Below are 12861 nucleotides of genomic sequence, written 5' to 3'. Positions count from 1 at the left end.
GGAGCCTCAGCCACAGGCTCTCAGATGGGCACGGATAGCCTATGCCCAGTGACATGGCAGTGACTGCCAGGGTTCAAGCCCCCAACCACGGCTGAACCTCACCCCCCCCTCTGCGTAGGTGTGGTGTTGGCAACCAGAGAAACCCTGCACAGCGGGGCCAACACCCCCATGGCTCTCCACTCTGGTGGTCAAAGGTGACATTTTTCTCTATCCTGAGGAGCCAGGGCAGTTTCAGGAGAGACAGGGAAAACCTGCTGGACAGGGTGGCCAAAGGCTGAGCCAGTTGGACAGGAGTTGTCTGCCCCCTCCCCCCCCCAGCAACCCCACAAACCAGGGCTGAGGAGATAGCTCAGTGGCACAGCACCTGCCTTGCACATGGCAAGTTTCACATCAGCACTGGAAACTAAGAGGGTGGGGGGTGGGGGTGGGAGGAGCTCAACAAACACAACACTTTATTTTGTAATTTAATGTAGCTTGTGGTTCGGTGTAGAGAGCTCAGGGTGACCACACACACTCTACCACTGAGCTATGACCCTGGGGCCCCAAAAGCAATTATTTACAGCACAAACTACAAAGACACATCCTTCAGTGTGTGCAGAGACACACATCCTTCAGCCTGTTGCAGAGTGGAGGGACAGATGTGGAAGGCAGTGTGTGGCTTCTGGCCTCTGATACCACTCAAGGTCCTAGCGTCATCGGATGGTGATGGGCAGCTTTGAACAAGACACAAAACACCAACTTTCTCCAGCTCTTGGATAAGCAGGTCCTTCTATATACAGTACTCCTGGCTCAAGGCTGCTCTGCTCCTTCCAGACTCTTGGGCCTTCTCCAGAACTGGCCTGAGTGCAGCTGAGACTCCTGCGAGAGGCCCAGAGATCTGTCTTCTGAGACAGAGTAAGTATGCCCAGGAAAGAGGTAGGAAGAGTCTGGTCCCCAAGTTTTTCCAGGTTCTAGCTTCTGTCTTGGCAAGCAGGACCTGGTAAGACTGGCAAGAGTCCCAGGCTCAGAGAGGCTGGGTTGTGTGATTATAGACCAGGTGCTCTGTGTCCTCTGTGGTGGAAACAGTGGAGCTGGCTGGTGTGGGAGGTGGGTGGTGCAGGGGACTGTGGAATTCCTTTCTTTGGTTCTTGAAGAAACAGTAGCCCAGGATGGTTAAGACCACTATGATGCAGATGACCAGAAATACAGCAATAGCTACCTCAGCGGAGCCTGGGGGAAGAGCAGAATGAGGCATTACTAAGGCCTGCCTGGTCTGACACCCACCACCCTCACTCTGTGGAATGGACAAAGACCGGGATGTCATGTGTAGAAGCAGATGAACACTCATCTCAGACCTTCAGAATAGCTGCTTCTAGAAGCCCAGAGGGGCTCTGATACCTGACAATTGGCAAGCAATTCACAGTTCCTCTCCTTTACCTATGTCAGGCCTCACTACTCAAGTGCACTCTGGGTAATCTCAGGGTCCTCTCAGCAAGGCTGGGCATTCACAAGCAATCACATGCTGCCCGTTCCTGAACTGACACCTACATATCCACACTGGTGACAGGACAGACTAGGCTTACCTACAGTGGGAATGGAGCCTTCCCTCCGAAGACCAAACACATCCTTCTCTGCAAAGTGACATAGAGAAACCAGTCGGCACTAGGTAAGTCCTTAGACTCACCTGTTCCAGTACCACAGCCCCCTGCCACCCTCTCCATGGCTATCAAGTCACTTATAGAGGAGGGACCAGCCCAGGCCTAGCCAAATCTTCCCCTTCACCCCGCTACTGCCACTCTGCTCACTGGAGATGCCACGGCAGGACTCAAGACACTGCTGTTCCTCCTCAAAGTTGTTCTTGTTCCCATAGCAACCACCATAGGTGAATCGGGCACAGCGTTCACTGAATGGGTTGTAATACCAGCGTGGGATGTTCTCCTTGCAAAACCCAGTGTCTGGCAGCTCTGCACAGTACCCTGTGGTAAGGGAGCATACGAAGGGGCAAGTGAGCCCAAAGAGCCACCCTGCTGCCACCCATCAGGCCCCGCAGGACGATAGCTAAGTACCCCCTACGCCAGGCTGAGGGCAGATGTCGCCTCACTAAAGGCAAGACAGACAAAGGGATAGCAATCTTCAGCTCCAAGAGAACTACTACTTAGACTCTATTTTAAAGATACGCCTGGGTACATTGTTTACTTATGTGCATGGCATGTGCACAGGGAGGCCAGAGGACAAACTGGAGTCACTTTTCAACAGGATGAATTCCAGGCTTGGTAGCGAGTGCCTGAGCGTCTTTATCCCCGTTAAACCATCTTGTTGGCCTCAAAGTTTCCTTTTTCAATGTAATTTCTCTGTGTCAAGGTCTCTGATTCCTACCACCCAGTAATTTGAACTTTTAACCAAAGGGGTGGGCTTTAGGCAAGAAAGAGTACCCAGCTTAAGCAGAGAGGTCTCAACACCTGTGAGTGACCTTTCACCTAAAACCACTGGGAAACAGATGTTGACATTACCGATTCATTAACAGTAGTAAAATTAGCTATGAAGTAGCAACGGAAATAGTTTTATGGTTGGAGGTCCCACAACAGGAGGACTGTATTAAAGAGTTGTAGCCGTATGAAGGTTCAACACACTGAGCTGAAGTGGTTGGGTTTTTGGGGAGTGGTTTGAGGTAGATTTTCTTTTCTATTAGTTATTTTATTTATTTACATTTCAAATGTTGTCCCCCTTCCCAGTTTTCCCCGAAGTAGACGTTCTTTGTGTAGCACTAACTTTCCTGGCACTCAGAGATCTGCCTGGGATTAAAGGCACCCACCACCATGCCTAGCCAATTTTTCCTATAATAGAGAAGCTGACTATGTATCCCAGGCTAACTCTAAACTCTATTTAGCAGAAGCTGACCTTGAACTTCTGATCTTCCTGGCATAAGCCATCAGCAGCAGGCTATTATCTTTATTTTTCATACATGTTACGTTTGCATATTGGGTAGTTTTGTTTTGTTTTTCCTCTCATCCCCCAGTGGTGGTGGGACACAAGCACAGTTCCTTGCAATGCTAGGTGGGTGGTTTTCAGTGTGTCAAGTCATGGTGGCTTTCCATGTATGACAGCACTATGAAATTTCCTGAACACATATGATTTAGTGATATGTTCGACGAGCCTGCAGTGATGGAAATAATCAGACGAGTGACTAGTGGTGCCTGGGAGATGAGTTAAGAGAGCTCGGGCCCTGCCTGTGTGTTCACAGCCTGTACACATAGTGAACCCCTGGGACACTGCCGGTTGGGTGGAGTGGGGACAGCAGTGCCAGAACCTGTTGTGACACAGAGGAACAGGGAGACTCACCTTTGTCACTGAGGAAATGGATATTCTGAAGCTCATCAAAGCCGCTGGTGTCTGCAGAGATGAGAGGTCAGAGGCTAGGGCCAACCGTGGGGAACCCAGAGGCATACAGGAGAGTTGTTAGGATCGCCACCTGACCCTGCCCCATCTCCTATCCCCAGCTCACATTTTTCACAGGTGGCCTCGTCGGAGCCATCAGGGCAGTCTGGCGTGTCATCACACTCCAGGAAGCCATCGATACAGCAGCCATTGCTACAGCGGAACTGGGTGGCATGGCAGCTGCCGGAGCACACTGGATGGAGGAGGTGAAGCTCAGGCACTGAGTGCCAAGGGACCAGCATCTGCCTGGGCCTCCCATTAGCCCACTGCTCACCAACCCTAGCTCCTCCCATCTGTAAACCGGGCAGAATCTGACAGGAAGCTGCTGAGTTGGGAGAGTTAGGCGTTTGTATAACACTGGGGTGGTGGGAGCTGAGCAAAATCAGGGTCATCATATGGTCATCATATGGGCTGAAGACCAAGACAAGGGGGAAGAAAGGAGGAAAGAAAAGAAGTAAAACTCACCTGGATGGTGCCTTTTCGGTGAGATTCCTAGGGGGGAGAACAACAGGAATAATAGGGGGTGTGGCCAGACTCTAACAATGCTGAGATGACGGGGACCCCTAGTCCACTTCCCAGACCTGAAAAACTACCCACCCTGGGCCAAGTCACCTGGGCTCTAAAGCTGCCTTTCACAGACCCACCTTGCACATCCTTGCAGGCTAGCATGCACTCTTCCTCACGAAGGTAGTTGTTCTTGTTGCCCAGGCAACCTCCAAAAGTAAAACTTTTGCAGATCTGTTCCTTGGGGTCGTAGTACCAGCGTGGGAAGGAGCCCCGGCAGCGGCCCACCTTGTAGGATGCGAGGCAATAATCTAGATGGAGGAGAACTTGTCAATTTGGACTAGAGGGTTATCAGTGGGGGGAAGGGGGCTCCAGGCACCTCATGTCCACCCCCGTCACCTTCTGTCTGCTTGGCAGTTAGCACAGTGATAGTCAGGTTGGCTGTTTCCTCTGGTTGGTCTGAGTCAGTTCTTGTCAGTTGGAACAGGTAGGTCCCCTCCTTAAGTCCCCACAGCTCCACTTCTTCCGGACGTTTTCTCTATACACGACACTGGTCATGAAGCCTGGCCACTTCCTGATGTTCTCTGACAACCCCGGGTCCTCCCAGCCATGCCCCACTTCCCCCGGGAGAGCACACAGACTGGATATCAGATGAATCATGTTCTCTTCTCTAGCCAACACCAAATGAGCCAGTGGTTGGCCTACGGCCCCTGAAGGAGTCCTAGGAAGCTGTGGGAAGGCCAGGGATCCAGCCCAGCGTCTCACCTCTACTCTGACATCACTGTCACCTTGCAGTAGGTGCCAGTCTGTGTTGTCTGCCTCGTTCAGTACCAGGGGCTTCTGCAGCTGGACCTTCAAGTCTATGCCCATCCAGATTCGAGGGATCCGGGACCCTGAGAGAAGTGGAAGTAGAATTAACCGTAAACGAGACGAGTGGTGGCCAACCTAGGACTCAGTAGCCTGCACAGGCACAGAGAGGGCTTTCAATAAAGCCAGAACCTTGCTCTCTATGCAGTTACATTATGACTAGTAGATTGTCTGAAGCAAGCAACTGGATACTATGTGTTAGATTATGTAACCCCAGTTGCAGGCTTTCTGATGCCCTCTTCTGGCGTCCATGGGCACCAGGCACATAAGTAGTACCAAGCAGAACACTAGATATACAATGGTGAGAGATACACTCATACACAACGACGACGACAACAACAACAACAACAACAACAACAACAACAGCAGCAGCAGCAGCAAAAGCATCATCACTCCTCACTAGCCTAGACCACGCTGAGAATCTGGACAGAGGCCTTCAGCTGAGTGGCCTTGGTGCTCCAGGGTGAGGGACCATGGGACAGGGTGCCTCTGCCATCAACAACAGGGAATTTCCAGGAGCCACACCCTTCCTGGCCCTGACAGCTTGAGGCTTCCTTCACCTGAGAGCTAGGGGTTCTGTCTGAGAGATAAGCACAAAGATGGATTCCTGCTAAAGATGGGCTGGACGGCCCCCATCCTTACACCCACAGAACTTCTAGAACCTATGAATACGACTTTATTTGGAAAGAGTCTTCGCATAAATGATGACATAAAGGACTTCTAGGACATTACCTGGGATATCCTACGCTGTAAAAAACAGAAATGGCAAAGTGTTGAGCTATTGACTCACGTGAGCAGGGCCCTCGATCTCGCTCGCCAGGGTTAGGGTTAGGATACAGCAGAGCAGAGTGGAGAGCAGAGAGCGGAGAGCGGAGAGCAGAGCAGAGAGTGGAGCAGAGCAGGGAGAACGCTCTATATCACTAAAGCATTTCCTTGCAAGCATAAGGACTTGAGTTCAATTTCCAGAACCCATATCAAAAATCCGGATGAAATGTCATGCACTTACAATCCCAGTGCTGGCTGGGGAGACAGAGACAGGAGGATATCTGGGGCTCACTGGCTGGCTAGCCTAGCCTACTTGCTGAGTTTCAGACCAGTGAGAAATCCATTGTCAGACAAAAACAAAAAGATGATAGCACCCGAGGAATGACACCTGAGATTGTCCTCTAACCTCTACACACATCCATACACAAATGTGTGCATCCACACGCATATTTCGTACACAAGTGTCTGGGTCCACATACAAACTAAAAAGCAAGAAACAGAAACCTGGCTCTGGTGGCACACATTTATAATCCTTACACTTGAGAGTCTGGAGAGATAAGAGGATTGTGAACTAAGACCAGTTTTTCTATACAAAGGTCCATGTCAGCTTTCACTACATAGCAAGATCCTATCTCAAAACCAAAACCAAACCACCAAAAGGGAAAAACACGGCCTGCCCATGTGCACAAGCCCACATGCATACATACAGACAATTGTTTTTATCTGAATCAGGGTCTCACTGTGTGTTCCTGGCTGGCCTAGAATCCACTATGGAGGCTGCCCTTGAGTTCACAGAAATAGACTGACTGCTTCTATTTCCCATGTGCCACTATAACTGGCTAGAAAGAATAAAAAAAAAACAGACACTATCATGACGTGACATGAGGCAGAAGGCAGCAGAGTGGGCTATCAGAGGAGAGAGAAGCCCTCAACAGAAGGGAAGACAGACTCGTTTTGGTTTTGGTTTTGACTTGATTATGGGGAACAGGGGGTGTTTGTAAACTGTGCTGGAGAGTTGGCTTAGTTAGTAAGGCGTCTGCCATGGACTCAGAAGGTTCTGAGTTCAAATCCTCAGCATCCATGTGAAAAGAGGCTTGGTGGCTTTTCCACATGTGTAATCCCAGCACTAGAGGCAGAGACAATATGATCTCTGGAGCTCACTGGCCACAGAATCAGTGAGCTGCAGTCTCTCAAAGAGACCCTACCTCCAAAAATGAGGGGGAACCAGGCGTCTTTAATCCCAGCACTCCAGAGGCAGAGACAGATGGATCTCTGTGAATCTGAGACCAGTTTGAGCTATATCGTGAGATCCTGTCTCAAAAACCAAACCAAACAACCAAGACTTTTTTTATTTATTAACAAAGGAATAATTAAGGGAAGTACTTGATATCCACCTCTGCCTTTACATGCAGTACACACATGCACACACACATGCACACACTAAAGTGAAAAGGAATTAGGAATCTGCAGAGCTGCTTCTGTGACCGTGAGGAGGCCAGGCTGAGACAAACCTCAAGGTTTTCTGAATACTACGTCCGAGTGCTTGGATACACCAAGAGCGGCAGTCAAACATTAAACAGTGATACAGGAAGAGACCAGACAGTGGCTGTGAGCAGTGGAGTGGAGTTATGCGAGCCTGGCTACCCTAGTCCTTGACCTCTGTGATGCACATGAGGTCCAGGAGTCCTGTGGGAGGGACCTCGGGTACCCTTGCCTTGGGCATCAGCATTTAAACATCTGACTGGAAGAGTTTCTATAAAGTACGAAGGCTGGCAGGTGGACAAGGGCGAGAGGTTCATTCAGGAGGGATGTAACAGGAGAGGTCTGAGTCACAGGCAGCCACCGGAAGTAAGGAAAGATTAGAGAAACATCTATGGGCAGACACGTCCAGCTTCTCACGAAAGGTTCTGGGAATGGGGAAGGAAGACCCAGGGCTAAGCAGAAGAGAAACCAGACTAAGAAAGAACCTTTCAGAAAAGCTGAATCCGACCCACATTGTTCACACACCCTGGCTCAGAGGGAGATGAGTGTGGGTGTTCCAGAGAGACCAGGGCTACAGACTGACGTGGGGATGTGCTACCTAAAAAAGCTGCTAATCTGGGGGTGCAGTGAGCATGTGCTGGAGATTAGGTAAACGGTGTAGTTCCGTGGCAGAGTGCTCTGGAATGCACATGGCCTAGACTTGATACCCAGCAGGTGGGGGGATAGGTGTCTGTAGGTTGTCTACGTATAGGTCACCTACGGCTGCTTTTCCATCGCCACATATACTACTTGGTGTATGGCACAGAAAGCCTAAAAAAATTTACCATTGAGACCACTTAGCTTCATAACCACCCTGCTATAACTGCCAGGTCACTCTTACTGGATGAGAGAAATCGACACACAAGAGGCATGGCTCAGTTTCTATCCAACATAACTGTGGGGAACTGAACTCTCGTGCCATGATTCAGTGTTTAAGTGTTAGAAGTGAGATTTGAACCCAGGGCTGTCTATCTCCACTGCTCTCACACTCTATCTAAAATTTAACTTTTGAGTCAGTAAGATGTCTCAGCAGGGGGAAGGTATCTGCCAGCAAGCCTGACCTGAGCTTGATGCCCAGGAAACACACAGTGAAGAGAGAACAGATTCCCGTATATTACCCTCTGGCCTTGGTGAGTAGAAAGCACACCTGGACAAAGAACCATACAAATGTAAAACCAACATACCCAAACCCCCTCGTGTTCCTTAGAGTAAAAGGCACGTTTTCACTAGAGTGAGAAAGTGGGTAGAGAGAAGAGAATCTATCAAAATGACTGGTTTTTCTTTTCCTTTCTCTCTGATTTAGACAGGGTCTCACTATGTAATCCAGCCTAAAACTTACTGTGCAGTCCAGGCTGGCTTTCAGACCCGAGTGCCAAGGCTCCCCAGTGCTGAGATTACGGATATGAGCGACCATGTCAGGCTGAGGGGAAGTATTTAAAATCATCTCCTTCCTAAACCTTGCCTTCAGGTTTATTATTGTTACAGTACATCTGTTTGTCTAGTATGTACATGCTGTGTATGTGATGTGGGCACGGGCATGACAAGGCATGTGTGTGGAGGTCAATGTACAGCAGTCAGTCTCCTCCTCTACCAAGTGGGCTCTGGACATCAAACTCAAATTGCCAGGCTTGGTGACAAGCACCTTCAGCCACTCGGCCATCTTGACAGCCTGGTTCCGCCGTTTTTCAAAGAGCATCACAGCATTCAATTAAAAGATGTGCTGACATACACCGAAGCTGTTTCCAATCCTTCATTATTATATATAAATGATGCTTCTGGTGAGCTATCGTGCAAGTGCATACATTAAGCCTACGGGCAGAACTGTATCAAGGGTGGCTCCACAGCGGGTTATGTGGAGGGTAAGAGTGCTCAGAGAGCAAAGGAGATAAGAACAGCCATGGGGGCTGAGTCACAGAGATGAGAAGACTTTGTGTTGGTGATGGATGGGAGAGACAAGGTTTCACAGGGACTCAAGAAGGCAGGGTTGAATGGGCCTTGTATCACAGGTCTGTAACTCCAATTACTGGAAAGACAGGGGCAGAAGGATCTAAGTTCAAGTGGGCTACAGAACTAGTTCCATGTCGGCCTAGTGGGACCCCATCTCAAAGTTTTGCAAAAAGGGCCAGGGATGTGGCTTGCTGGTGGGAGCCTTGCTTGGCAGGTGAGGTTTGAGGTTAGACTCAGACTAAAATCAAGAAAGAAAGAAAAAAAGGGGTCAAAGAGAAAGCAGGGAACCTGAAAGACACACACACACACACACACAAAAAAAAAAAAAAAAAAAAGGGAAGAAGTCAAGAGGAACAGATTGTGGTTACCTGGAAACAGGGCTGCCAAGGGCTGGGCCGCATTTACCAGACACTGAGTGTAAGCCCTGGCTGAGCTGAACCTGTTTTTATTATGTAAAAGCTGCCAGCAATAGGAAGGGGGGAAAGCAGATGGGCAGGCTACATCCACCCACCCCCACTAAGTGAAAGTGGCAGGCAGGCATCAGCCTCTGAATGAGGAGCAGCCCCACCCCCACCCCTATCTGCTCTCACCAAGCCCCAAGACCAAGGGGCAAATGCCCTACCCTACCTACCACTCCCTTCTTCCTACCCTCAGAGAGCAAAGGGCTGGAATGGCAATAAAACCAGGCCTCAGGACATATCTGAGGAACTGCAGACTCCGCCTCCCAAGCCACTAGCCAGGGTGAGGGGACACAGACACAGGGAAAGAACAAGTTACTGGGCTGGAGTCTTCTTGCCTGGCCTAACCACAAGCTGGGAAAAGGGACCCAAGCCACCCATTCTGGGAAGGATTCGTTCATCCAACACAGGAATCAACCAACAGCTTAGGTTTCTTGACACATCCCCTCTAGGCTACTTGGCTGACACGGGGACCACCGACATGAAGCTTCTGGACTTCCTTACAGTATCCCTGATACAGCCGAGAATGGCCGGGAGTGCACACAACACCTGAGCCCTACCCAGCTCCTCAAATGTTCCAGGAAAATCCCCATTCTAGCCTATCTCACGCCAAATGGACCATTTCTGGGGGTTTCCGAAAGAGGAAGGCTGGCCCTAGGACTAAGGGGCCCAGATCCAGAGACTCAGGTTCTGGCCGGGGAAGGGAGTCCTGTAAGGTTCTTGTGGAACAGGCTCCAATGCTAACCAAGTGAGATACCTACTTCACAGCATCCCCCACTTTCCAGAATCCCCACCTGGGGTCTCCCCAGAGATCAAGGAGAGCTATTGGACGCTATTGGACAGTTAGAAGAGCAGACCTTTAGTCTACCATAGGTCCTAGTAGGAAGAAGCCTGGAGAGAAAGGGTCTGTCGCACTGGCCCTATGTGTCCTGCTCCCTGCACTCCACACTCTGGTTCTGTTTGCTGCTGGGTTTCCACCCTGTTCTACTAAGGAGGTGGTCCTATGTCAAACAGTAGGACTTGTGGAGTAGGCCCCTGAAGTGAGGCCTAGGCTTACCCTAAAGGGATGTTGTCCTGGGTAAACAATTTTTTTTTTCTTTTCTTTATTTCTGCTTGTTTGCTTTTTGAAACAGGGTTTCTCTGTGTAGCCCTGGCTGTCCTGAGACTCACTCTGTAAACCAGGCTGGCCTTGAACTCTGAGATCTGCCTGCCTCTGCCTCTAAAATGCTGGGATGAAAGATGTGCACCACTATACCAGCAAATAATTTAACACAGGAGGCTCAGTTTCCTACTACTCTACAAGTAGCACCGTCTTCCAGAAGACTGGGGACAGATGGGAACGCACAGTGAGTAAAATGTTAAGAGAGCCAGCATTAGTTATAACTGTGACCCACTCCTGTCCCAAATCCCCACCTGTCAACACCAACAGGCAGAGACAGTAGGCTGCTGCAGTCCTGCTCACAGGCCACTGCCCAGTCAGGCCAAAGACTTATTCCCCATTTTGCCTCCATCATCGAGACAAGGTAAACAGACAGCCAGGCCTACCATATCCTAAGCAGGTCCAGCCCTGCTTGGCTCACGTGGACAGGCACACACACCTGCTGGGCCAGCTGACATCCCTCACCTACCAGATACACATACCAGCAGGTTGACTCACCCCAGTGGCCCTCCTCACCCCTCACCAGAGAGTGTCTAGGAGACTGGACCCACAGCACAGTCCCTCTCCCACAGGAAAACCTTTGCCTGAGTTTGTCCTGTATTGTCTGGAGGCCTGGTTATATCATTGGTCCCACCTGCAAAAGGCCAATCTATTCCCAGGGCAGAGACACTAACCTGTACCTTATGCAGCCACCGGAGGAGACCATGGTCAGGCTCATTTTGTCAAGGCCTCAAACGGCCCAGGACAACACTTGGCCAGGATGCCTTTCTAGTAGTCACTTGGGCGCATCAACGTTCCCTGACTTAGCCTATCAGAGACAGAGGTAGCGAAACCTAGAAAGTCACTTCACTTCTCTCATAGGCACATCCTGGGCTAGGCCTTCAACCCCCAACTCTGAACACCCTTCAGGAGCCAGAACCTGAGCCCTGAGATGCCATCCTTCCCCAATCTCCCATCCCCTTTGTTTACAAAATACTGCCTACTTCAAAGGGAGTCGATGGAAGGGCTCTCCTCCCTAACTCCTTTTTGTTGTCTTCGCCAAGCCTCCCTAACCTGCCTAGCCCTTCTGGCCAGCAACTTTCCTCACCTCCAAAGCCTCGAGTCCGCAGCTCGCGGTAGGAGCGGTAAAGCTCCTGAGTAAGATAGTTGATGAAGCCCTCCTTCGGAGCGAACTTGCACACGAAGTTCTGCTCGTACAGGCAGTTCATGAGGAAGCAGGCAGAGATGGCGTCCTCGCCGCCGTCTGGCTGCAGCTCCACCAGCGCCAGGTTGCAGTTCTGAGTGGTGCAGCAGGAGCGCACGCAGTCCCAGCCGCGGCGCGCCGTCGGGGAACCCAGGAAGGTGGCCCCGTTGCTGACTGAGGCTTCGGTGTCCAGCACAAAGGACGGCACCCCGCTGGTAAAGCGGCTCAAGCAGGCGGCTCCCCCGGGAAGCTCAGCGGGTGCGGACGGCAGCTCGGCCTCGGTGGCCTGGAGGCCAAGCGCGCAAAGGAGCCATACGCCGACCGCAGAGATGCTGGCCCGCGCCAGGCGGCGGCCCGCCATCGTGCTCCCAGGGGCCGTCGCCCTCCTCCCCGAGGCGGGGGTCACCTTCACAGTGCGAGCCTCCGGGTTCCGAGGGTGCTTGTGACCTGAGATGGGAGGAGGCAGAGGAGACACACCTGATCAGCTCGGGTAGGGGCGCGGGGCACTGGGAACAAGGAGGCGCACGCAGGACGATCCGCCCACGCACACTCGGACCGGACCGCCGACGTCCGGCAGAGCACCGCTCAGGAGCTCGCGTACCCCAACACAGAGCGGACGTCCGCCAAACATGCCCGGAGCCCGCTGGGCGTCCGCCTACCGTCCGCCCCAGCTACCTGCGCAGGTGAACGGGGTGGGACCGCCGACGATCCCGCCCGGCTTCCGCCCGGCTCTGGCTGCACGGAAGATTGGCTGCCTCCTCCCGGCCTTTCTAGTTTCTGGTGAAACTGAGTCAGAGCGCGGGGCGGGACTGGCATTAACCCCTGCGCCGCCGGCCCCGCCCACGCCGGTTGTACTCCCACCGGTCCTGCCCAGCAGAACTTCCGGCTGGACCCGCCGGGCGGCTCAGCCACCCCAGACCCAGCCGCAGCGCCCGTGGTTTCCGAACGCCCAGCGGCGTGGGTGAGGCCCGCGTGCCCTGGAGGCGGCTCTACCCTGGCTCCACGGAGTCCAGCCACTCGTTGGGTCCCTGAACACCAGAAGT

General features: G+C 51.8%; 1 protein-coding gene across 3 annotated transcripts; it reads right to left on the bottom strand.

Annotated features, from left to right (window-relative positions):
• Positions 1–430: 430 nt before the first annotated feature.
• On the bottom strand, positions 431–12606 carry Spint1 (serine protease inhibitor, Kunitz type 1). 3 transcript variants are annotated; one of them, XM_006499062.4, is made up of 11 exons: positions 12420–12570; positions 11723–12265; positions 4684–4811; positions 4318–4456; positions 4059–4229; positions 3880–3906; positions 3482–3607; positions 3319–3369; positions 1785–1955; positions 1563–1610; positions 431–1209 (listed from the first exon to the last, which is right to left on the bottom strand). In XM_006499062.4, exons 2-11 carry the CDS (start codon positions 12177–12179, stop codon positions 1004–1006), a joined length of 1524 nt encoding a protein of 507 aa, XP_006499125.1. In that variant the 5' UTR covers positions 12180–12265; positions 12420–12570; the 3' UTR covers positions 431–1003. The 3 variants fall into 3 exon arrangements, with proteins under 3 accessions (XP_006499125.1, XP_030104818.1, NP_058603.2); NM_016907.3 differs by having other exon boundaries at positions 452–1209; positions 12494–12606; XM_030248958.1 differs by having other exon boundaries at positions 11723–12570.
• Positions 12607–12861: the final 255 nt, after the last annotated feature.

Source organism: Mus musculus, chromosome 2 (genome assembly GCF_000001635.26).
Source record: "Mus musculus strain C57BL/6J chromosome 2, GRCm38.p6 C57BL/6J".
Lineage (NCBI taxonomy): Eukaryota > Metazoa > Chordata > Mammalia > Rodentia > Muridae > Mus > Mus musculus.
The sequence above is the reverse complement of the archived record's forward strand: the minus strand, read 5'-3'. Positions and strand labels throughout refer to the sequence as shown.